This window comes from Meleagris gallopavo, chromosome 10 (assembly GCF_905368555.1).
Source record: "Meleagris gallopavo chromosome 10, MGAL_WU_HG_1.1, whole genome shotgun sequence".
In the NCBI taxonomy this organism is placed as follows: domain Eukaryota; kingdom Metazoa; phylum Chordata; class Aves; order Galliformes; family Phasianidae; genus Meleagris; species Meleagris gallopavo.
In genome coordinates, this window is record NC_139413.1 from 15560188 (window position 1) to 15585954 (window position 25767).

The 25767-nt window shown below is 36.6% G+C and overlaps 1 protein-coding gene across 7 annotated transcripts in view; it reads left to right on the plus strand.

The window, feature by feature from the left end:
• Window positions 1–25767, plus strand: part of COL24A1 (collagen type XXIV alpha 1 chain) — a 120678-nt gene that overhangs the window by 14450 nt on the left and 80461 nt on the right. For all 7 annotated transcript variants that reach the window (XR_014885361.1, XR_014885362.1, XM_085232396.1 and 4 more), the window contains exons 4-12: window positions 5236–5289; window positions 7587–7640; window positions 10340–10393; window positions 11790–11843; window positions 16826–16870; window positions 19025–19078; window positions 20128–20172; window positions 21783–21836; window positions 22240–22284. Coding sequence is in view for 5 of the 7 variants with exons in the window: in XM_085232396.1 (XP_085088522.1) it covers window positions 5236–5289; window positions 7587–7640; window positions 10340–10393; window positions 11790–11843; window positions 16826–16870; window positions 19025–19078; window positions 20128–20172; window positions 21783–21836; window positions 22240–22284 (459 nt within the window). In the remaining 2 variants the exon portion in view is untranslated. The remainder of the gene's footprint in view (window positions 1–5235; window positions 5290–7586; window positions 7641–10339; window positions 10394–11789; window positions 11844–16825; window positions 16871–19024; window positions 19079–20127; window positions 20173–21782; window positions 21837–22239; window positions 22285–25767) is intronic.

Consider the following 25767-nt stretch of genomic DNA (forward strand, 5'->3'; position numbering starts at 1 on the left):
CAAAGGAGGGCTCCAGAATTCAGGCCTTCATTTATGGATAGCATATCTAATTCTTCCACTTAATTCTTCAAAATCACTATGACTGAGTAAAATCCTAGCAATTGCAATGACCAGAATCCCCTATAAAAATATGAAGCAAGCATAAAGTTGAACATTGTTGTCTCCTGATCACATTTCCCTCTGATTCACCTGATAAGCCACTCCTTTTTGTACTGCAGGGGGTGTTGGCACTATAAAAAGTTTTTTAAAAATTAATCTATTTTTAAATCTTCTAGCTTTCCAATTGATACTCATTGTCACACAAGTCCTAAGGCTTTTTGCAGTAGCATGATATGTGATCCTGCTTGTCTAAAGGGAGGTGTTAGTCAGGATTGAAGAACAGTTAGGTTACTTGTTGCAAGTCAGTCTGCTTAACTGCATGAACTTTGATGTCCCTGAGAAAAGAGCTAGGAGTTTGTTTTCTCTTTTGGAAAACTTTTCTGTTAAGAATACAGTCCTTGAGCAGTGAAAGAAGACAAAATGTGTCTTCCCATAGGCTGCCAAGTTGGTGACATCAGTCTAGAGATACTGTCAGGAGGAAACAGAAGTGCAGTGGCTGGATAAGGAAGAATCGGATCCTGGACGGTTGCTCTTACTACAGCCGGGAGATGTGGGAGTGAGAACTCTGAATGAGGGCAGGAATTTAAAAATCCTAAATGCAGCACTAAATTAGCAGTAGTAAGGGTAGCATAATCTGAGATTTTGCTCTTTGCTGATTTATCAGTTGAAGAAAATTGGCTGTGGTTGTCCCTAGCCAAAGGGTATACACTGGGTAGTTAATTACCTTCTTTACTCTGTGAGTAACCCTCACATTATTCTGCCCAGGCAGAGAAATCTCTATCTCACTATCTGATAATTTAGATGAAATCTTAAGATGCTGTTTTATTTTTGTTACTAGAAAAAGCAAACAAAACTCCATCAAGTGACATTTGTTTTAAACACTTGAACATTTGTTTTAATTCACCTGAAACAGTTTCCCTGTTCTTCTGCATAACAGTCTTGAGAAGCTTCAATCCATCACCCAAAGCTATATATATTCCTCTGATGTTGACAACATTGCTTTGGCTGTTGTAGTTCTTGACAGAGAGAGCAAGACTTCAACAGGTCTCAGGAAAGTAGGCTAATCCTACACAAGTGACTGCTTGTTATGGGTTATTTGGGAAGATAAGTGTGCTTCTCTTCTCACATCAAATGAAATGCAAATGAAGCAAGAGAAAAAGGTAGGTGGACATTCATGCTTGGTAGAATCTTGGCTGCTTTATAATCAGTATGCTTTAAAAAGAGAAACAAACTTGCTAATATGTAGAATTTTGAGTCACAAAATATGAATTCCAGATGGCCCCAGACTGACAGCATTATATTTTGTGCAATATTACAAAAATCAGAATTAGAAATAGAGGAAGAAGGAGGGATTGGTAAGGTAGTCAGATGAGGGTGATATATGTTATATATATGTTATAGCACATTGGAGAAAGTACTAAGTGTTACAAAACTGTGTTCATTGTTAGGAGTCTCAAATACTGGAGACTGGTAATTTTTTCTACTGGTTTGACTATTCTGAGGCAGCAGTTTGAAGAACAGCCTCAATTTTGGGTGCTGAGCCCTTTTCTTAAATTCAAAGAAACAAACCCCAAAATAAAAACAAAAACAACAACAAAAAACAATTTGGCAGATAGAAAGGTTGCAGAAGAGTGCGTTAACAGTGTCTGCTGTTGAAATACAATTCTGAGCAGAAGTCAAAGTAACACAACAGGTTTAATAATTTAAATTAAACAAACATTACAGTCCGCGAAAGGAAGACTTAACAAAGACAGTTCACAGATTTGCAGTGAGAATGGGAAGAAAGAGTGGGAAATTTTAGGTGAGACACGAGGGACAGGATCAGAATCTACCTGTGTGGAAATTTTCTTCTGCAGTGCTTCCTATCGTGATTCTATGATTCTATTGTCTCTGGCATGGGGCAAATTTAAGATGCTTGTTGTTGCTTTAAAAAAAAAAAAAAAAAAAAAAAAAAGCTCAGCATCCAAAATTGAGAAGTGATTAAATACAGTTCTTCAGCTGTTATTCTCCAGAATTGTTGAAAATCTAGACACAAGGCAATTGGGACACCCTTTGTGTAGGATAGAATAAGGTCACCAATGCGTTTCCCACTGTTTATTTTCTAAGTTATTTTAGGTGACTTCTATAACCCCAATCAGTGATTTGGCTTACTAGTCCATGTGCAGAGGTGGAGAGCCAAATGGGCTTTCTGTAGAGGAAGTAATCTTTCTGCAGAAGAAAATATTTAGAATGAAATCTTGAAGATGAAGGAGGGATTGCAGGAAGAATCCAAGTCTTGAGAGACTGCTGAATTAACTTGATCTAACTGTTAATTGTTACCCAGGGACTTAAATTACAACAGCCGACTTGGTTTTAGAAACCCTTGGGAATGCATTATTCATCCCTGGCCACACAGTTCAAAATTTTTACTGCTGCTTCTTGGGATCTCTGAAAACTTAATTGTGAGAATGGACTTCGTTTTCATACCTTGTAGAAGAAAGTTTCTCCTCCATTAGATTTGCTTCCTTTTGAGGTTTTGATGGAGAAAGATAATTACTCATGAATTAGTGTAATCATGAAGTAATTTTTTTTTGCAAAAGTAGCAGATGTTCTTTAAAAAAAAAAAAGGCAACACAAGAAAGGAGGCATGTAAGAAAGAATATTCTTGCTGCTGTCGTTCAGTAATTTATCAGCAAATGTGGGGGATGCCAATTAATATACATTCATATTCCTGCCATGAAAACGGTGGGGATTGATTGTTAATTTTTGTTAAGGAAGTGCAGAGAGGATCTGAAAAAGAGTTAGAGAAGAGCATTTTCCTACAAAAGAACGTGCACTAGTTAAAACTATTTTTATGAAAAATGTAATGTCTTCTTTGGTAGCCTCATTATAATTTTCTATACTAAGTCCATCTCTTCACTTAGTATTCCAGCTGGGTGGAAGCTCAAGTTTTTGGAACTCTCCTGACAAGAACCTCTGGTCAAGAGCTTTCCATGTCTGTCTGCTTGATTGTCACAATGAGAAGTCATCTTCTGCACCATCCCTGCATACTCTCCTTAAACAGCTATCATGTCCATGATTCTGACTTTGGGGAAACAGCTTGTAAAATGTCTTCTAGGTTGTGTAAGTCATTGTTTTCACTTTGGTTGCCAACTGAACTTTCTGGCAGATGGCACCCAGTGACAACTGCCAGTGTGCAGCACTTCAGAGAATCCAGATGTCTGCTTTTTCTGCCCAAGCCCAGTTTCACTGTCTCTGTGTAAATATCAGCCCGGAAAAAAAAGGGCAAAAAAAGGCTATTATTTGTTTTCAGGATAATCTGTGTTGCAGAGCCTGATGTTTCCTGATTCTATAGGTTTTGAAACAGGGAGGTTCCAGAATTCAACTAGACTTATATATGAATGAAGACTTCAATCTTGCAGTTTAAAATTCCACTGGTTTTCCTGGTTTAACTAGTAGAGCTGTAACTATTCAAGGATACCAGTGTGTTTCTAGCAGACTTTTTGTAACTGAGCAGGGTGGCATCTTCGTGTGTCCATAATACTGAAACTCTCAGTCTTTGATTGTGCAAGATTGTATCACTTCAATTTTGACAAGTTATAATATTGGTCTTTGAAGATTACTATGATTAATTGAAGAGGAAAGAATTTTTGTTGTTGTTGTTTTTCCTCAGAATAACAGCTGTTTTTTTTTTTTTCCAGAATTGTGTGAAGTAGTCTGTATTTTAGTCAAATGAAGTTAACTGGCTTGGCCACTGAAATTTTGCGATCAGCGCTGCCTTCTCTGCCAACAATATTCTTTCTAAACAAAAAGAAATATCACTTCCCTAAAAAAAATTAAGTTTTTTTTTTAAAAAATACAGCTTTTGTCTTAATAAAGTGTTTTATTTATTGCTAACAGAACTCCAAAAGGTGCTAGAGGTTCTCTTTTCCTATGGTTTTTTTTTTTTTTTTTTTTCTTTACGCTTTCTACTCCCTTTCACTTCCTCCTCTCCATCACTGTTGCCCTCTGCTTTTCCCTGGTATGCCAGCCAGCTTTTAGCAATGCTGTTTGGTGACGAGAAGCATGATATTCAAAACGCTCTGCCTATCCTCTCGGTTGATGATATGCAGCACCTGCAGACACAAGAGTGTGAGGATGTGGGGGTAAAAGAACAAGTCAAATCCTTCCTGCTATCATCAGCTGCCCTCCTTCTGTCTTGATGCCTGCTTTCCCCCACAGTAGGACTGTTTGTTTGCTGGGATTCATGCAGGTATCCAGCTGGGAGCTGAATTCATCTTCAGTTATAGCCCATGCTTCTTCAGCACTTAAATGTGATAGATGGAATCTAATACGAATTGGTGCAGAACGTGTTCTGGGTCTCACTCATATTCATATTAGAGTACGATGAAGTAGATTCTGGGGTTTTGGAAGTGAACACATAGAGAAAAGGAAAAATTTCTATGGTCAAAACCGCTGTCCAAATGGTGACACATTATCTAATATTCTTAGAGTCGCTATTAATCTGACCTATTTGCAAAAGATACTCCTGGTTATAAACTATCTATTTAGGAATGCATTCACAAAAATGGAAGAATCTGTGTTTTTTTGTTTTTCTTTTTAAGTGAATGATATGATTTATTTGCAAGTGCAACAGAGAATGGGCACACTGCCAGTTATTCTTATCCCGAGCTTGCAACTGGCGAAAGTGAAATATCATTCATGCATACTCACTGTCTCTTCTATTCATGTCTGTTTTTTCTGTGCAGTGCTATCTCATTTGTCATAATAAGTTGTCTGACTTTCATAAAATGTTTGGCATGCCTTCATATTTATTAAAAATACTTTATTCTGCTCTTTGTTTTGAAATACACTGAACTTGTTTCTAATTCTTGAGTTAAGCTGCTCTTCCTTTGTAAATTTTGCTTAAGTGTAGTTAGATTTTAGTGTTAATTTAGATTACTAGCTCCAGTTCCTCAGGCCAAAAATGATTTCTAAACACCTGATATTGAGCAAAATTAAAAACACACGTGGTTGTAGCTTAAGAGTCATTTTTCAAGCAGCAAAGTCTTCCACAAGCAGGAAATCATCAGGTAGAAAAAACAGTGTTATTCAAACTTGTGGTGCTCTCCTTGTGTTGATTTCTTAGCCTCAATTGTTTTGATTTTCTATCACCAGGGTCCTCCAGGTCCTCCAGGTCTACCTGGTCCATCAGGAAAAAGAGGTCCTCGGGTGAGTAAAACAGCTATGTTCTTGTGTAGCTCCGCACAGGTCACTGATAATTAAGCTGGAGTTGGCTTTTTTTTTTTTTTTTAACTTCATTTATGTGCCTGTTGATTATGAAAGTGTGTGATTCCTAACATTTGGTAGATAGGTTGAAATACGGCAAAGTAACTTTTTCTTCTGCTGTGAGCTTCCTTTGTAGTCAATTCTGTGTAGAGGTGCATACATACAGGGCACTCTGATATTCATGACTATCTTTTATTGCTTGTGATATTAACTTTTTGGTATTTTCCACACTGTTCCCATCTGCAACTCTGCAACTAGGATCAAGTTCATTTGGTTTTGGAATGAGGAGTGAGCAATATGTGTCACTGCACAGACAAACAGGCAATGGATACAAAGTTAGCCATTACAAGACAAAAAATTGTTCCCGATAATCTGTTTTAGACTCTTGTGTTGCAGCAGCTTGACAAAAGATGTGATAGGTAATGTAAGGATTTGCTGTAAGTGGTTGCGGCTGGAACGCACTCAGCTAGCCAAGTGGCAAGCGGGAAGCAAGGGAGCAGATTATACAAAAATCCCAGCAGATGTGTGGGAGTAGTGTTGAGTCAGCCTTTGAGACACATTTAAACAAGCTGTCACTCCACGTTGCATTCAACGTTCTGTTCTTTGCTGGCTTTCAAAATCTGGTGTGGCTGCTTAGGAAAGTGCAGCCCTCCAAGGGGCACGAGCTGATCTGGTACTTCAGGGCAGCTGGTGAAGAGAAACTGGATGAGATACATTTAAAAGTGTAAAATGAAAACAATTTTTTCAAATCCATGTCTTGTTCACTTAATTTCTTGTTTTGTTTTGTTTCCATATTATCCTGCTAAAGAGGAGCTGGTGGTTTGTACAGCACAGATTTTTATATTGAAAACTACAAGCTATGTCAGAAAACATTTCTTATAGTGTTGTATAGGGTGGTAAGGAAATTATGAAGGTGAATATTTACCAGCAGTTATGACACAAACAGAGTTTAAAATGCATTCAAGAGCTGAGAAAGTATTTTAAGCAAGTAGTATTTTTTTTTTTTTAAATGCCAGAGGTCTTTACTGCTCAATACTGCAAGTACAGTTAGTGCAGAGACAAAAAACATGTAAAACCCTGTTGCAAAGTTCATTTCCCCATTTACCAATCTGCTCTGTGACTTCTGTCTTCCACCATGTGAGCTGCCCTTTGTGGTCTGAAAATGTGACTGGAGGTGTCACAGGGAAGCAGTGAAGTGCAGAGTTGCAGTGTCTGGGCTGCCTCCAAGGTCCAAGCCCAGTCCTGATACGATTAATGTAGGTTGGACACTACCAGTGTCTGACTAATGATTACAGATTTCCATTAAAATACCTTTTTTCTGTGATAGAGCTAGCACTGCATCTGACACACGGTTTTGAGTTTCGTGTTTGTTTCAGAATTAACCAGCAAGGAGGCCAAATTCCTTCAGTGCCTCCCATTTCACCAGGATGCTTCACAGCTCTGTGTTGCCACAGTGAAGAAAAAAGCAATGCTGAATTTATCTTTTGTAAGAACACTGAGTTTGAGAGACCTGAAACAGAATCTTATCTTCAGTTTGTGTGAAATTTTGGCTGTAGTGGATCCAGGAAAAGCTTTGCTGCTGGCTTACTGGGCTTTTCACTGGTTTGGTCCTTCAGGGTTTGGAAGAAGAATAGCTGCTGACAGCCACTGCAGAAATATTTTCCCTAATGCACACCTTATCATGATTGAGGATTACTCAGCGTACTGCAAGAATGGACATTTATCCTAGGTAGCGTTTCAGCTACTAGGTAGAGACAGTTCTGGTTAGCCATTCTATTCCTGGAATGGTTTCAGTTAAACTGTTCTGGCAACTGTTCTGGCAACAAGTCCATTTTTTTTTTTTTTTTTTTACACTGGCTATGAGAGAATCTGAAGGGTTTCTATCCGTAATGATTTGTTTTGAGAAGGTGGAATACTTTGCTTTACATCCTCCCTTCAGTCAGTGAACACTATTCCAGTTCCTTATTTTGTAATTGATAGTTAAGTGCCTCAATGTGGTTTCTCTATGTTAATCCAGTGCCTTCAAGTTGTGCAGCTGCAGAGCTACATGCTGAATACCTGCTAAGATTTGGGAATACTTCACTTTTGATTGTTAGGGTGCTGTGCTCATTTCTTGAGAGTCTCTTGAAAGTCTCAACCAGTACTTCTACAAGCAACAGTAATGCAGTAAAATGATTCACTGAACAACTGTGAACAGTTTAATGAATTGCTGAATAATCCCCCTCTCTTTGTTTCTATAGGGTATTCCAGGACCACATGGTAATCCAGGTTTGCCAGGATTGCCAGGTCCAAAGGTGAGTTAATCTATCCATGTTTCCATGTAAATAAGTGAACTTCTTAATGGCTTTTTGGAAGCCGTAGAATCACTTCCTATAATTGAAGCAATTGGTCATCTTCAGTTTATAGATGGAGATTGTTAACATAAGCAATTTTTAATTAAATATAATCAATCAAACAGAACTTAAAATCAAAACAAAATAGCAGTTTGTCCAGGAATAAGAAAACTGCGCAGGATGGTGACTTGGAAACAAGTAGTCTGTGCTTCCCAAAGGAGTTTCTGTAAATCAGCCTAGCCTCTTAGATAAACTGGAATTTAAGGGAGAATAAACATTAAATTGATGCAACCTTCTGCCTTGATTAAGAACAACAACAGAAAAATGAAACTGAGTCATTCTCTATAAATTCCTTTTTCTGTTGGTGCCCAGTCTTTCATATTTAAATACTCCGGTATTTCAGACATTCACACTTGATATGATACTCAAAACTGCAGCAAAAGTACTGGACCTGGAAGCTCAGAAAACCCTTCAAATCTGTGTCACGTAATGCCCCTTTAAATAAACTTGACAGATTTGTGTAATTGCAGAATGCCTTCGACTCATATTTAGTTTGAACAATTTGATAGATAAGTTAGGAAAAAACAGCAGCAACCTTGATTTGTTTTAGTGCAATTCCTTGTGGCAGAAATCTGACCTGTCGTGGCAGGTGTTAAAAACTGCTTGAGGACATAAAAAGAAATTTAATAAAGCTTTCAGTGTTAAACACTGTGCAAAACTGAGTAACTCTATCTGGTATGTGCTCTTTAGTTAGTATCTGCTCTTGTAGGAGCAGTTAAACTTGGAGATTCACAATTAATTGTTACATTATCTGTGCTGGCTGTATAAGAATGTACATTGTTAGGAAAACGATTATAAGCAGTTACTCCTAGGATTTGTTTAATAATGTATTTTTGCACTCCATTGGGTCATAATCGTTACTTAGTCTGTAGCCATATCCATGAATTTAAGAATAGAAATGTATGTGCATATGCATGTGTTTATACATATGTGTGTGTGTGTGTGTGTGTATGTGTGTATATATATATACACACATATATAAATACATATGTGTATATATACATACAAACTTTTCAGTAGGTGGGTAGCACTCTTCTTAATTTGTTAGATTATAAATTATCCTTTCAATACAAGTGCCTTCTGAAACTTTATTTAAGTAGAAGCTATCCAGGTGCTCACCATGGATTGACTATGAGCATCCACCTGACCTACACAGACTACGTAAACTGAAATTAAACACGCTTTGGATCTCAAAACATAGCAGATAAGTTGCAACAATATTCTGTCACTGACTTAATGCAGCTTTGAAATTCATGCATTTTTCCTTTTTGTGTTGAAGCATCCTTATGCACTTGTTTGAGGCATGGAATAATGTTAGTTCACATCCTTCTCAGTGTTTCAATTGATTTTCTCAGGGTACCAGATTCCATCCCTGAACCTGTGCAAGCAGTTCCCACCAATAGCTGAGTGTCCTCAGCATTTAATTCCTGATAGGGATGTTAAAGTAATTAAAAAGTATTCATAGAACTTGGCTGCATTTTTGGCTCTCTGGAAAAAGGATTAGTTCAAGAAAATCTGTCTTGTAAATTTCGACTTTGTTCTAACTACATTGTAATGTTACATATATTAAATAACAAGGCGCTTTATTTTTATCTTTGCATCTTGACCTGTGGCTAAGTATTCATCCAAAATTGATGCGTAACAATGGCCTAGTTTTCTGTTTTTTTTTTTTTTTTCATTATTATTTTAACTAGTTGAGAGCTGATCACAATTTTATTTCCACTCTTAGTTTAATGTGCCAGCATTGGAAAATGGAAGCAGAAGACAAACTGGATTTGTTCAAGGAATGTAATAATAAGCCTTCCTAAATGCAAACAAATTGCTGAAAAATATTCAGATATCTCTTACCATGCTGAAGAACTGTGTTCTTTGTGGCCTGACATGCCAATTTACTCTACGTGTTCTGCTTAGTGGGAGTGCTTCAGAACTTTTTCCAAGCGTCGGTGTAGGAATGTATTAATCTCGTGGATAGTCTCCTGGGGATGCCTATGAAAATAAAAGTGGTTGCTGAAAGTGTGCTTGTTGGGAGAGCTAGAAATTTGGGATGGAGATAAAAACTTAACAATCACTATAATGAAAAACGATATAATTACATAGCATTGTTAGGATGTGCCAATCTGTGATAAGGAAAGCTAAGCTTTCGAAACAAGTGAACAGCTATAAACAGACCTACTATGCAAAGGAATCGAAAATATTTTTGCATTGGAAATTGGAATAGCGGCATTCTCTGCTGATATCCATTTTGTGTTAGTTTAATATATGGAAATTTTATTGGTAAAGTATGAAACAGGATTTATATTCAGTTATAATTGTGAATACATGCACACTGACATATCTGTATCCTCAGACAATTTGCAACTGAAAACTTGTAATCAAATGTTGTGACATGGAATTTAGAAAACAGATCTCCTTTTAGTGTGATTTATTGCATTTTGCCATGATTCACTGCAAGTTTTTGTCTGGTAACTTTTTGGTGATATAGATAATGTATATGTATCTCCCTTTCTCTTGCTACAATAGTAAAAGCATATGCTTCCACATATATAATTTAAAAAGTCTCTTCCCTGTTGATATTAATAAGCTTAATTTCTCTGCAATAGGGCCCTAAAGGGGATCCAGGATTCTCCCCAGGACAGGCAAAACGTGGAGAAAAGGTAACACTTACTTAATTATTGAAAAATGTTGAAGTCTTGTTTAACGGTCACACGAGCTATAACAAGACAATGCTTTGTGTGCATTGTACTTCTGATATGTTTTGACACTTCTGTGAGACTGATCAGTGGAGATACAGGTGATGTAATGAACCACAGGTAAATGGGAAATACTACTCAAAGATTAAACGTAAGTTATGTGTTTTATTTTGTTTGGGGGAATGACAAAGTACTAATTCCTGTTTTCTTTAGGACTGTGCATTAGTACAAACAGACAAAATCTGACAAATGCATTCATTATTCTTTACCGTATTGCAGCCAGTCAATTTTTATTGCAGTTAGTCAGACTCTTGATGCTAAGATTTGTCCTCATGTTTGAGACTTTTCCACCTAGCTCCTTGTAGGCTTCTGTAGCCAAGTTAGCAGTTGTTCACTCTTTGCAAAATAGTTATATAGATATAGATATATAATATATAGATATTTAGTATGATTCTTCATAGAAATTGTGGGCTTTTAGCTTGTGGCTAATTTTAGATAAAAAAATCTACTGCTGCTTGCATATGAAACTTTTAAATGAAAGTGACAATGCTAAACATTTAATGGCATTCTAATGTGTTCTCTTCTTAGAATGACTTGTATTTATGCAAAATTTTATTAGGAGTTTGCTGTTATTTGCTGTAGTTCAATTATGGAATGTTTATGCTGAGTAAAAAGAGAGATAAGTCCAGGACTTGCTCTATCCATAATGAGTCAATTGTTAGCTAATAACTGTTGTTTACTAACTGCTGTTGCATATGTAAAATAAGACTTCTCTGTTTTTATCAAACACTAACATTCTTAAATATGTATTTTCAGTGTTAAAGAACTACTGAGCAGAATTCAGAAACATTTCAGTTGATGCACTGATAAGAAACTTAATGCTGCTTTTGCAGAAATTGCAACATTATTTTAAGCTAACCAGCTTGTACTTCTGGCAGCTTAACCAGTGTCATGAGCTATACCTGTCCCCTTGAAACTCAAGGTATATTCATTGGCAGGAGCCCAAACTGTCATGGATATAGTATTGAACAGTCTAAAGCTCACCCACATATAAGTATGAGCTATGCCTAAACATATATAGCATGCATCTGTAATCAACAAATATCAGATACGGCATTTTTAGAGTTGTCACTGGTTTGAGTTCTTAAAGTAAGCACTATTACCAGTTGATAGCACTTGAGGAAATATATCCTTCTCAAGTTTTTTTAATTTAAGAAAAAATAACCTGTGCCCGATTTAAAAATAATAATCATCATCATCTTTTTTGCACCAAATGTTCAGGAGAAGATATGACTTGCTACATGTTGGTAGCCCTATGCCGTGGTCCAATGCAACTTTGATTCTAACTGTCATTGTACAGGGTGATCCAGGCCCGATAGGCTTTTCAGGACCACCAGGGATCAAAGGCCAGAAGGTATGTTCCTGTTTCCTATTTCTTATAGTCCTCCCTGGCTCAGTACTACAGCCACCAGAAAGAAGAAAGAATAGAAAGTATATGAGCTTTGCTTACTACTGATACTGTCAAATGTCAAAATGGTCAGAAGTCCATCAGTGCAAAACTTTCTCTCAAAAACTAAGCAAACAAATTATGGCAGGCACGGCATGCCCCTTCTGGTTGTGTAGGTTTGCCTGCAAGTTACAGCCATTTTAAGATTGATTGTATTCGATTTTCAGTCTTTTGCTTATTCTTCCTACCTTGTGTACTTCGCAGTATACAAAAAGCTCTATGGGATCGTGTTCTTTCGCTGATAGTACTTCTGCATTACTTACTACTTTTGCAAACATGTGCCTAAATTGCTAAATAGAAGCCAAGTGAAATAAGTTCCAATTCTGGGTGCTACTGTTTGTTTTTTTTTTTTTTTTAGTGTGAAAAAGTCAGATACTAGATGTTGCATTAACAAAAGCATAAAAATTACAGCAGTCCTATGTATACAGGAAGGCAGAAGGCAAACAAAGAATTTTGGAAAAGGAAACGGAATGATATCACTAGAGAAAATGAGACAATCTTAAAATAAATAAATAAACACAGAGTGAGGGAGTAAATGCAGTTTATGTGGAAGGAGAGAATATCTGGCATGTCTTGTAGACTGCTCTGGTTAGGCTGTATTATAGATAGACTGGCAAAAATTAGGAAGAAAGCTGGAGGAAAAGTGCTGTTATATACTGTCTTTTAATAAGACATTTTTGTTTTGCAAGTGTAATAAAAAGAATGGAAAACAGATAAAACAGTGGAATTTAGTAGTATGTAACATTAAAGGCAGTTGTAAAGTGTCCATCAAAAGGATGGAATAAATTTTTAGAAAGATGGGCTCTGGTATTCATGGTCTTACCTTGACGTATAAAGGAGAAGTAATACTTAAAGGCTTGCTTGTTAATGACTAAAGATGAAGTGGTATTGCAACAAAACGCGTGTTCAGTGTTATAAGACATCTTCATTTGACATTGTCTTGAGAAAAAAAAAAATATATCATCTACATCTTCTGTCATTTCTAGAATTGACAGAAACAGTGAATGTGTGATCAGAAAAGGAAGCTATCATTGAAGTAATGCCAGGAGGAGTGTGGAAATTTACTTGGCCAAACATGTGTGGTCCCAGTTCTTGAATTGGGCAAACACGTAGCTGCATCAAAAACTTACATCCCCGCTTGTGAGAGCTAACCAACAAGTCTGGACATTGATAGCTGTTGTTACTCACTTGAACTTGGGCAGCCTTGAGATTCCCTAACTATTATGCTTTCTTCTTTCATCAGGTTTATGGTTAGAAAACAAAGTAGTTTTTGTTTTAAAGCTCTTTATATGGGAAGCAGCTGTCACTTGTTCTGGACTATGAGACTGATATTTAGGGGCAAGGAAATGAAAATCTCATGGCCATCATGCTCTCTTCCTGCCACAAGAATTCACTCCTTATCTGAGGGTAGAGACTGAGTGAAGAACTGGGATCACTTGATCACTGGAAACTTTACGCTCTGTTTGCATGTTGTAAACATCAGACACTAATTAGAACCACGTTTAAGTTAACTTCTGCCTGACCCGCATTGCAAGAGCACCAGGTTTTGAACAGCACTGAACCTGTAAACAATAAAAAGTATTTCATGCTTAATATTTTAATGACAAATTCAGAATTAGTTGCATCACTTTTCAATATATATAAATGGGTAAACATGCTGTCAGACTGGTAATTTTCTGTCAATTTATTGTGATCTTGGAAATTGTTTTCAAAGGAATGTAAGTAGAAATAGCTGTGAAGTCATCTAGATACAAGAATAAACTGCAGGATAAAAACAAGTACTTCCATTTTTGTTCTGTAGCCCAGTGTTACTGGGTAACTGACATAGTGTTGAGTAAATAACTTATTTCTGATCAACTTTCTCTTCCATTTAAAAAAGGAATATCAGAAAATCTTATATGACAATTAATAGTGTCAAAAATTGTTTGATTTTTTTCACAGATGGCTCATGCTGACTTAAGCAGTTTCTTAAAAGTAATTGATAGCAAATGAGCCTACCATTCTTCCAGACTTTCTTTTAATAATCCTATGTTATTCTCATGAAAATTACTTTTTTCATACTGATTTTTGTTAGCGTCTTCCAGAAACACTTAAGTCCAGGGTTTGCTTTTTGTTCTGCAAACCCGGTATCCATTCCACACTAACTGCGGTGATGGTGGCCATGCAGCTGCTCTGGGTGTATCGCAATGCCTGCTGCCCTCCGCTGGACAGGACTGCCTTGGCTGTGCCTGTGGATTTTGTTTTGTTTAACAAGTTTTCTACTCAAAATTTTTCTGCTTCTGGACTTTGTCCAATGTTGTTCGGAGCTCATACAAAAATATGTTGCGGAAATTTGAGACAAACTTGTATATTATTTTCACTTCTTTGACCTGAATAATTTTTGAGAAGCTGTATGCTTCTGGTTCTTTTCTGAATAAGTTCAGTAGATCATGTTAGAAATGTTTCTTAAAAGGATTCATTTTATAAAAAATTTAAAATTTTTTGAAGCCCTTAGTGCATTACGAAAGTGTGGATAAACTGCTGCTTTGGATTATAACTAGAAATTTATGTATTTCTTTCTATGAAGCTAGGACTATAGTTTTTTGTTGGTTTGTTCTTGTTGTGAGATAGTAAAACAAAAGTACGTTAACAATCAAGACTTCGTGAACAGATAATTTTGATCGACCTTTTTCATTACACAGCATGTGTCAGAGTACATATCTTTGTGTCTGCGTATAAACATGACATATTTATCTTTCCTGTAACACAAACTCAAAACCAAGCTTTGTTCTGTTCAGGGTAAGGTTCTGAATTTGTTCTAGAATAAGCACAGAGAATTGCATGCTCATGAGTGGTTTAAGAGCTTGATTTTCAGGCATCTTTGAAGCAGAGAAATGGTGACTGGAAACTTAAGAGTTCATTTGCAGAGAATACTGTTTCCAGAGTACAAATCTTATCTTGAGCCATCTCTGACAGTGTAATCTTAAAATCAGCCCTTGAAAAACGTTCCTTATAGTAGTCCAGAGACTTCGCAAGAATGGAAATCCCCTGGATCTCTTCCCTCCACAAGAAGGGCCTGCTTTACCTCTGCAGACAGGCAGGTAGTTGCCTCTGACAGCTGGGTAACTGGGTGGAGATTTGTCAGCGTAAGGATGGTTCTCCTGTGTGCAGACATCACTTACTCTGGGTCCTTAGCTTCATTTTCAAACACTTAAATGACTTTAAGTGAATTAAGACTGTGCTAACTCTGAACATATATTCTAAAATAGGAGTTTGCTGCAATTTTCCTCAGGCAGAAGATGCTTTTGTGTAGACAGATGTACACAGGTCAGCCCTTCTTCATCCCATATTTCCTTGTATTCCTTCTTTTGAGTTTGTCCATGCAGCTGTCTTTTCTGCTAAACCCGCCCACTTTAAAACTGGACTGTGACAGACTTCTCTGTGAGTGACTGCATGTATAGCATCACTTTTCTTGTACTGAAATTATTGATTTTTGAGATATTTCTTCCAGCGACACCTATTTTTAGTTGGTCATTTGATCAGAAGAAGAGGATGAAATTCTGAAACTGGCAACATTCATGAAATACATAATGGGACTGTAACAAAATTTATGGCCTTCTGAGGCACAATTAGAAATCTAAATGTGTGGCATCTATACTGGCATCTTTAGTTCTGCTTTATCAGTTTGATAAGAATACCGGCTCTTACATTACTGTAATAAATCAGAATATTTTGTAGCAATTTGTTTATCCACAATCAGATTAACAAGTTTATCTCAGATATCAATTACAAATTTTTTAACTTTTTTTTTTTCCAACAGCAGTGCTGAGCTGCTTTCTCAGATGTGAGATAACATATCAAAATTACTTGACTCAAGTTATAAGGCATTAACACAATGCCTTATAATTTTGCAAAGCAGCAATATCCCATGTGTGATTAGCAAAATGAAAGGACACACCTGCTTTGAGTTGAGAGAAAAGGAGGCCTTTGGGTTTCTTAATGAATACATCTCTTTTGGAACAAAATTATTTAAACAATCCCATAACAGAAAAATTGCCTAACGTGTAATTTTCTTCTATTACCTAAAATTATCACTGAGTGAAGTTATTCTGTCCTTTAATCTTGTATAAAATGACTAATTCAATACAGCAGCACACTTTTAGTTCAACAGAAGCTTATCCAAAATGTGAGGATATCTGGCTCTCTGAAATCAGTTGCAGAATTCCTTACAGTGGGTCTGTTGTGTCACTTCAAAGCTGTACTGGCTAAGAATACTGTAGCCCAATGCAGCCAGATATTCCATGTGATCCAAGACACTCCTACTGTTCAATCACACCTTAAAAACCAGTTTTGTGATAGATTTCTATGCAGAACAAGGAGTATGTGGAAAACAGATACTTGGCCTATGCATGATCATGCACTATTACAGGTCAGCTTGCTTGGGTCTGCTCTGGTGAGCGTAAAGACCAAGAAGATTTCTATTTCAAGTATACTGAGGTGGATAGCACATTCTAGTGTATTTTTAATTTTTTTTTTTCCTTTTAAGAGTTAAATAATGGTTGAAATGATTAAAGTTTTACAGTTTTGTGATTCCAGCACCACAAGAAAGATTTCTGGGATGAGGAGCAGGCTATTTTCTTCACTGGTAGGAATTCTGTAAGGGCTAGAATTTATTCTAAGTGTTTTGTTTTGTTTTGTTTTGTTTTAAAGAAATACTGTGTCCTGCAAGGTAGTTCTTCCCTGAGGATGTCTGAGATAACATAAACAAGTTTGGATAATGTGTTTTTTTTTTTTTTTGTTTGTTTGTTTTTGTTTTTTTCTTGATAATGGGAAACTGGAGTGGGAAGAAAAAATCAGTTTTTTTTTTTTTTTTTTAACTATTTATCACGGATCTGTTTCTCTACCTGCAGGGTAATAAAGGTTTCATGGGACTTCAAGGGCCAAGGGGTGAGCAGGTAAGTAATGAAGACATAGTTGACTGTACTCTTTAGATGAGCATTTCATGATAGAAGAATGCATAATCCAATATAAATATTCAGTACAAGTAATCAGTGTAAATTACCAACTGCTTAAGGATTCAGATTGCATAATGATCAGTGTGGTGAAGAATGGCCTAGATGAAACAGAAAAGACTGACTTATTTATCTTCAGCTATCATGCTAGCTTAGCAGAAATCTTTGTGAAATTTTAGAGCTACTGTTTAGATTTTCTCAATGTACTAATTTAATGCATTTTTAGTCTTCTAGTATGTTGCAAATGAAGTGCTTATTCAGTGCCTTTTCTCACCTCCATGTAGTTCAAGAAGCAACCTTTTTGCAACAACTAATTGCTGAATATGTTGCATTAGCAAGAGCAAGGCGCCTAGCAGCAGAATAAGTGGAAACATGATTTCCCTTCTGGGCAACAGTCAGAGGGAAATGACAGCAATAACAGATGATAGACACCAGAAAGGAGATAAAAAATACATAAGTATCATGCATAACTTTAATATACTCTTTCCACAATACTTTTCTCAGTGAGTGGTTTTTGTTATAGACCCACAGAAATTTTACCGTGATGGCTGTAGTAGATGGTTGCAGTGAGAGCCAGTGGAAGAAAAATTCATTGTTAACTTCAGGAGAATAGTGTCTCAAACTTTAAAGGAGTTGATAGGGAAAAGTAATAGATCAGTTCCCATGGAGGGAAAAAGGTGCAACTTGCATCAAAAAATAATTCTGCTTGCTATTTGCACAATCAAGCATGAGTTCCTTTTGAAGTTCAGTTCAATTAAAGAATGTGAAAATTGGCAATATGCAACTGTGTGATACCTCAGTGTTCTCTTACTACTGCTGTAAATGTTTTCCTTTGTTATTGTTTAGAAAATACTCTGACTTCTTTAAGAGAGCACTTCGAGGGGAAGAATTTAGATTTGCAAGTAGTTCTTAGTGCTGCCATTTTCAGACTTGGCTGGAGAAGATAAGTTAGATCAGTAGTCATCTGTAGCACTTAACCATGCCTATAGGTTTTAGAAGCTTTTAGAGTAAAGGTAGATATTCCTCTGAATTTGTGCATTGTTGACCTCTTCGAATAGCTGGTAGCAGAATTTTAAAAGGAGGCTGTAAATGCAAAAAATTCCACTACATTTTGAGCTTTTTCATACACATTTTTGTAAGTTCCCTCTGAGCCAAAATAGAAGACAGTAGATACTATCTCCACAGCAGAACATCTGTCAGAAAATGAATCGCTTCCAGTTGAAAACAGGTGGCAGAACATTGAAACAAAAAAATACAGCAACCTGTATTTCACAGAATCATAGAGTCCTTGGAGTTGGAAGGGATCTATGAAGGCCATCTAGTCCAAGTCTCCTGCAATGAACAGGGACACCACAGGTAGATCAGGATACCCAGGCCCTTACCCAGCCTTGCCTTTTCTCCAGGGAAAGTCTCTGCATTTCTGAGTTCTGGTTCCTGTTACTGCTGTTTCCCATAAATCAGCTGTGAAGAGCTTAGAGAGGGTGTCCTGATCCATTACTATAGTAACACTGGCATATGACAATGGGTGGGAAGTTGAGGCTAGGATACTGTCCAGGTTATGGATTTGGCTTTCATAAAAGGAAATTAAGTGAACAGACCTAGGTGAAGCTTCTCATGTTCTTGTGATGGGAGCATAGCATGTAGTATAATTTCAGAAAAGCATCTTTTTCAAAAAACAGTTGTGCAGATGTTGAATAGTAAAACAACAACAGGAAGAAGGTGGAAAGGTGACTTTATAAGGGCAAAAGGATTCTTCTTTAATGAAACTTTTAACACATATTTGTTAAAATATAGCTATGACCAGTGCAGTTGCTTACTGCTATAAGAACCTGTCTCCTACAGTCCTCCTCAACTATTTCCATAAGTTGCATATATATTTTTGTTATGAAACTAAGTGGTATATGTTTTTTTTTTCCACAAAGTCTTACATTACTCTTGTAATGCTTTTGTAAGGATGTGTAAATGATGTTGATGGAGTTATTTACATATAATGATATGTACAAGTCTAAACATGACATTAAGCTTGTTTTCTGTTTGTTTGTTTTGTTTTGTTTGCTTTTTTGTTTGTTTGTTTGTTTTTTCTTCTTCTCTGTTTAGGGAGTTCCAGGAATGGCTGGCAATGTTGGGGCAGTTGGTTACCCTGGCAGGCAGGTGCAGTAACTATGCTAATGTCTTGGTAGTTTGGTTCTTTTTATTTGTTCTTTCAAAAGTACCATGTCTAGCTCTTCTGAAACCACTAAGAACATAATGCTTTGGCTCACATCCTATGCTATAGTCATAATGCTATACCTTTCCAGTGCACACAGATCACTGTATCTAATGTCTTAATGTTGTAATTCACAGAACCTCTTGTGGTTCTGTGTTTTGACTTCATATTTTAAATTCAGAAGGAATAGAAGACTGCCTATTGCTGTATAGTTCCTCCTGATTTGCCCTAGTGTATTTACTTCATTGCTGAAACTATTTCTTCAACCTTTTAGGGAAACAATATTTTACAAGATGGGAAAAAATTTATGTTAATTGATAAGAAGAACCAGCAAACCAGGCACTTACATAAATACTGACTTATTTTTTAATGTAAGGTAACAGATACCTCAGTCCAGTAATACAAATAAGACAAAGTAGAAATATTCATTGTTTTCCCTATAAAAAGGTATGTGAACCAAATTCAGTTATTAACTTTGTGTTTTTATGTTGTCTTAAAGAGTGAAATTGACCAATACTGGTTTATTGGGTTAGGTTTGTAATGACTATGTATTTAAATATTCCGTTACAATATTTTACGTTGTAATGGATGATAACAGGTTTGCACTGAATCACATAAAATACTTAGAACATTTGGACTACATACACAGTTATGACATTAGCTTGGAAATAAATTGAATTGTGTCCAAATGTAAAAGCTTATGAAAATCCCTGTGAAATTTTGTCACCATAAAGCCAGATCACTAGGTCTGGAAAAAGTTTACTCCAAGCAGAAATAATTGTAATACAAAGGAAGCTTCAAGCACTGTCTGAGATTCAGTTATGAAGTAATGAGAGACCTTTCTGAACATGGTCCCAGCATACTGGTTGATAATATCCTCATCAGTCATGATCATTTTTACATAGTTGACAAATATATATATGTGTATTTTTCAAACAAAGCATATCTGTTTACTTAAATGAATTACAACACACGTATTTGTTTTTTTTAATAGGGCTTAGCTGGACCAGAAGGTAACCCAGGCCCTAAAGGTGCAAGGGTAAGTAAGAATATCAAGCATTTTGGCACGTGTGTCTTTTATCACATATAATGTATGTAATAAAGTGGTTGAGGAGTTGTACTCACTCCTGACAGTTATATGCCCAATTCAAAAGTGAGAAATCGGTGTTTATTTCAAAATAACAATATTACATTTTTTGCTATGCTGAGTAATCTCCTGTTGCTCTTCCTCTCATTCGGAATGCATACGGGCAAGAAAAGTAAAGCAATAATGAACATGGGGATGTGAGGGCTGGGAATGAGAAGTGGACATTTTCTGTCTGAAGCATTACTTCCATGACGGAAGTTATCAAGAAGGTAGATGTATCTGGCAATTGCAATCTGCAGTAGCTACAGAGGTTGATTAAGGGAAACACTCTTGTCACATAAACACTGCATAAGACCTTGTGTTGTACAGGTTGCTGAGTAGTTCTCTGTCTTTTCTTGCATCTATTAAAGCTTACTGTAGATTTGTTCTTATCTGTTTTTTAAATGAGATTACTAAAAGCATTTACCTGCGATAGCTTTTTAGATACTAGTCTGGTTTGTTGGTTTTTGTGTGTGTGTGTTTTACTTTTATGTCAGTTTTCATTACAGCGATGGGGAAAAATGAGTTTGTCAGGATCAAGTACCAACAGATATTGCACCCTCAGGGATTGTGCCTCTTTGTTTCTTCACTTTATTTTTGCTCAAATTCTAATTGCATTTTGTCTCATTCTCCTCTCAACCAATGAGGCATTAAGTGATCGCAGTCGCTTCCTGAAAAGTTACCAATTGTCTGCTGACACAAGGCAAAAATGACCAGTGTTTAGCTTTATAAGTAATTTGAGGCACGAACGCCTGTAAGGTCTCAAGACTAAGCTCTTTATGTGAACTCTACAGACAGCTTGCAACAAAAATGACGTAGTCTACTGAGACGCATGACTGTGTCGTGGAGGTGGCACAAAAGAAAAGAAATTTAAAAATTACATTATACTCAGCTAGAGAGAAGGATGAAAACAAGGGATTTTTTATTTTCTTAACTATTAACTGTTTCAATCTCGGTTTGAATCTTTTAATGCATTTTCACTTGTACTTATTTTTTGAAAAATCACCATTCCAACAGCATGTTTCTATCTCCACACAATTGTACAAGAGTATCTGCTTCTGACATCCTGAGAGAAAACTGGGAGAGAAATACATTGTGACTGCCCTTTAAGGAGGACATTTTGCTTACGACAAGACAAACTTCCTAGTACGATTGCATATTGCAAAAGTCAGACAAAGTTATTGAAAATAAGTAACATCTCTGCTGCATTTCAGAGAGAAGTCTAATTTCATAGGATTTTTCATGTTTTATGTATTATAATAAAGTCTCTACAAGCCTAACTTACTGGAACACTTTGTCCATACTTCTTTGTTAATTTATTCAGTACCTATATAATAGGGAATTACTTTTGCTGTTAGCTGCAGAGTAAATCCTGGTCATGTTGATGTCAGTAGAGTTTCAGTGGTAATTTCAAACAAGCCTGGATTTAATCCATAGATCTTTAATCCAGTTTGTAACACTGACGGATAAGCAGTTCTGGTGGAAAGCGATCTTGTAATCATTAACTGTTCTTATTTATTTAGGGTTTCATTGGACCTCCAGGAGTGGCAGGACAAAGAGGATCTGAAGGAGAAAGGGTAGGTATGATAGAACATCAAGGAAGCATTAATGTTTAGGTGATTATATATGTTAAAATGGTGAAAAATGCACAAGGTCAAACTACTTGAGTTTGCCTAAAAGCAAAACTGAGGTTTAGGAAATTATATGAATACGTCACAACAAATTATTATGTGAATAGTTCTTAGGACCACTGAGATCCATGATTATTTTTCATTGAAGCAATTGTCAGTTGCCTCACAATGTCCACAATAAAACTATGTTTTGGTTGATTTTTTGTTTAATCGTGCTTCTTCTCAGGCTGTCTTTTCCAGTCAAAGGCAGCCTTAAGTACTGGAATTTAAGCTGATGAAGAAGAAAAAAACAAACAAACAAAAACAAACAAACAAAAAAACTAGTTATGATGAATAATTTCTTTCTCAGGGCATTCCAGGCTTCCATGGAAAAAGAGGGCCTAAAGGAAGAAAGGTAAAGCTTCTAATACTACTTATGATTTCTACTGCCAATGTAAATATACTCCATGTAATTCACTCCATAGCTTTACTCAAGTTGAAAAATATATTTTTTTTTTTCTAGTTTCCAGTTATTGCTTTGAGATGCTGCAAATTCCAAGCAGTAATTCTATTTTGAAGTGAAGGTTGCTTAACCTGATGAGCCTCATTGCTGTGTACTGACATCAGCTCTCTCAGGATTTAAAAAAAAAAAAAGGGCAGGAACATATAAACATATTTGATAAAATTGGTGTTAGCTTGATGTACAGATATGATGCAAGTTTTGTGAGGTCTGACTTTGTTGTTGTTTTGAAGGGAAATCAACTGCTTGTAATCCATGATATTTTTGGACAACAGTAAATTAAAGCTCTCCTCTAGTTAACATATGTTTCTACAGCTGAGAGTAAACACCAATCTGCCAAATACACATTATCAAAGTTCACTTATTTCCTGTGGTATATTTGCAATGCCAAGTCCTTTGTTTTCTGCTGCAACCTTATTATTTTAGGTCTTTGAAGCTGTCCAGGAGTTTCCAATTTTAAATTGCTTATGGTCTTCTACTGCGATGCCATTCTCCAGTCCTGCGCTCAGCTGTGCTTAGCTGTTCAGATGACCTCCATCTACCACGTTGAACAAGCATGCTCAGCAGGAGTGGTGTGATTACCACCATATGGTCCTAGGTGTATGTGATGAAAATTACAGAAGATTCTGTTTTTTATGTTTTGTTTTATACCAGCAAAAAAACTCACTACCCTTCAGCGAAGTTCTTTTTAGTGTAAAGAAAGGCATGCAGAGAGAAGTGCCATTAAGATGATACTGTTCTTTCTGAAGCTGATATCAAACTGATAAAGTATAAAAACAAACTAAGATTCTGGTTTTTAATTATTCAGCTAGCAGAACTGGGTGCTTCTGCCCTTATGACAACATTTAATTTGCTTGTTTGATTCAATTGCTGTTTTATGGTATATATGACTGCTGAGTGAGAGCTGTCAGTGCTGTCAATATATCATGGTAGTTGACATGGACTGGGTAGCTGTACCACTGAGTCCCATGCTGATTTAAGAAGAAAGTGAGCGTGGATGGAAAGCACAGCTTGTGCTCAGTATAGAAAAGGAAGAGGAGGCGATAACAGGGTACTCCAAAAGCACTGTGTACTTCATTCTCAGTGACAAGGTTCACAGAGTCTTCTGATCACCACTAAATAGTTTTTTTTACATCTTTGAAAGCTGGTGATGTATATGCTGTAGGAAGCAGTTGTGTTTTTCATTTGCAAAAGCAGAGCTTCTATCAGTGCCAAACTGTGCTCTTATGAGGACTTAAAATTATATAAACCAACTCAAAGTGGTTTGGCAGAGGTGACAGCACCCGATGCACCTCTGCGCAGTGTTCCTAACTATGTTCATCTTGTTGGAAATATCCAAATAATTTTGTCAGGACGGTATCTCTGATAAAAGCGGATTTTATTTGCAATTGCAATGGCGGGCGTCCCGCAAGCAGGAGCGCCAATGGACACAACATGGCAGTCTTTATACCCTGTTTTCTCCCCCTTGCCTCCTCCCCCTCCCCTGTTTCCCCACTGGTTGGGTACTCCATGTTCACAATCTTATCAGAAGATTTACATTTGTTATTTACTTGTTAATTTGCGAGTTATCTGGTGTCAGTCAGTAGCCATCCTGTTGTTTCCAAGATGTCTCAGCGTTCTTCTTGTCGTATTGATATGGTGATTTGCTTCAAAGTCTTCGTTAAACAAGGAGCACCGGGGGGGGGGGGGGGGGGAGTAGGATGCCAGGCCTTCCGATGTCTCTTCAGGCGCTTCCTCGGGCATGTCATGGCTTGTTCTCTGGTTTGATCTCCTGCAGGATATTCTTGCAATGTGTATGACAAAATATACATATATACACCTATATACAGAGCGTGCGTTCCTGGGAAGGGTCATCTAGAGGATAAGTGATGTAAACTATCAGAGATCTTCCCCAAGTTAAGCAGAAAGACTCCCAAAAAGAGCTATGACAGCAGAGATCATGAAATAAAAGAAAAAAATATTATCCATTTCTAATGCAGAAACAATATTTGATTCCCATAATCTGGTATTGATTCCTTTGTAATGTTCTCTTTTTCCTCAATCCTAAGGTTCATTCTACATCCTTCCTATAAACTACTTACTTGATTAAAGACTACTCATATTGGGACCAAACCTTACTTGAAGTACTTTGCTGGATTGAAAACTTAGAAAACGTCAGTTATTTTAGCTCCAGTGATAGCTGTGATGTGAGTTTTTTGCCATAGTATCCCTGAGTTAACTACTGCAGTGCTTTGGGGTAGGGTGTTGTCAAGAAAGGAAATTTGACATGGAAATTGCATAGTGCCTCAAGTCAGGCTTCTCACCTTGTGTTCTAGAATGCAACTTATTTATTTGGACAACATTTCAATAATAATATTCTCACCGGTAGTAGAGTATGATTACATGATGTATGATACATCCTGGGTATGATTATTACTTGTAGAAAGTGATATAAAGCATCAGAAAAGAAGGGGCTGTGATCTTTTACTGATAAAATAACATTATGAAAAACACAAACAGTTGCATTTGTTCCCTTTTAGTTTATCATCTCAAGGGCCTGACAGCTGTCATGTTTGATATCTTACAAAGGATCCTACTTGTAAAATTCAAAATATTACCAGTTAGCAGGTTTAGTGACTAGTTATTCAAACTTGTAATATCTTTGGCATATTTGAAATAGAACAGCATATTCGGTAAGTAATGACGGTACAGGAAGAATTTATTTTTATATTTTGTATACAATATGCTTTAAAGAAAATACTTCATAATGAAAGCATATGTATCATATTTCTTTCCGTTACGTGCTTGCAATATGAAGCTTGGCTGGGTCTCCTGTAGTTTTAATGCATTGTCTGTACTGTAAGTGTGATACATAGTGCTTTTACATACATAGTTTGACCACGTTTAAGAATGGTTTTTATGTAGTTTTCCCCTGTATAGGATTAGTTACAGGCAACAGCCAGTATGGCAGAACAGACCTTGTAAATTATAGCAAGAATTTGAATGTCTAGTCCATTACAGCTGTAGAAAACCAGTCCCATTTGTTTTATATTAACAATATGGATATTCATCCTTCATATGCTTTATAGTACTGTTAGAAGGTAACACTGATGTAATAAAATACTACTACCATTTCCTGGTAGTAGTAGTAGTATATTTCCATGTTAGACTTTTCTGACTGTTTCCCTGTGTTGCATATTCCTTTCTTTTTCAGGAGCTAGTGTAGTTTTATCAGCATTCATTATAAGAAGTTGTTGAGAATGGGATTATGATGGCCGTAGGTAATCAGGCCCCTTCCTAACTTTTGTTATGTTGTTGCGTTCCATTGCAAAGAAGTAAAATAGTCTGCAAAACCTGAGGAGACAGCAAGTAGGGTTAGAGCAAGGATGGTGGTGTATT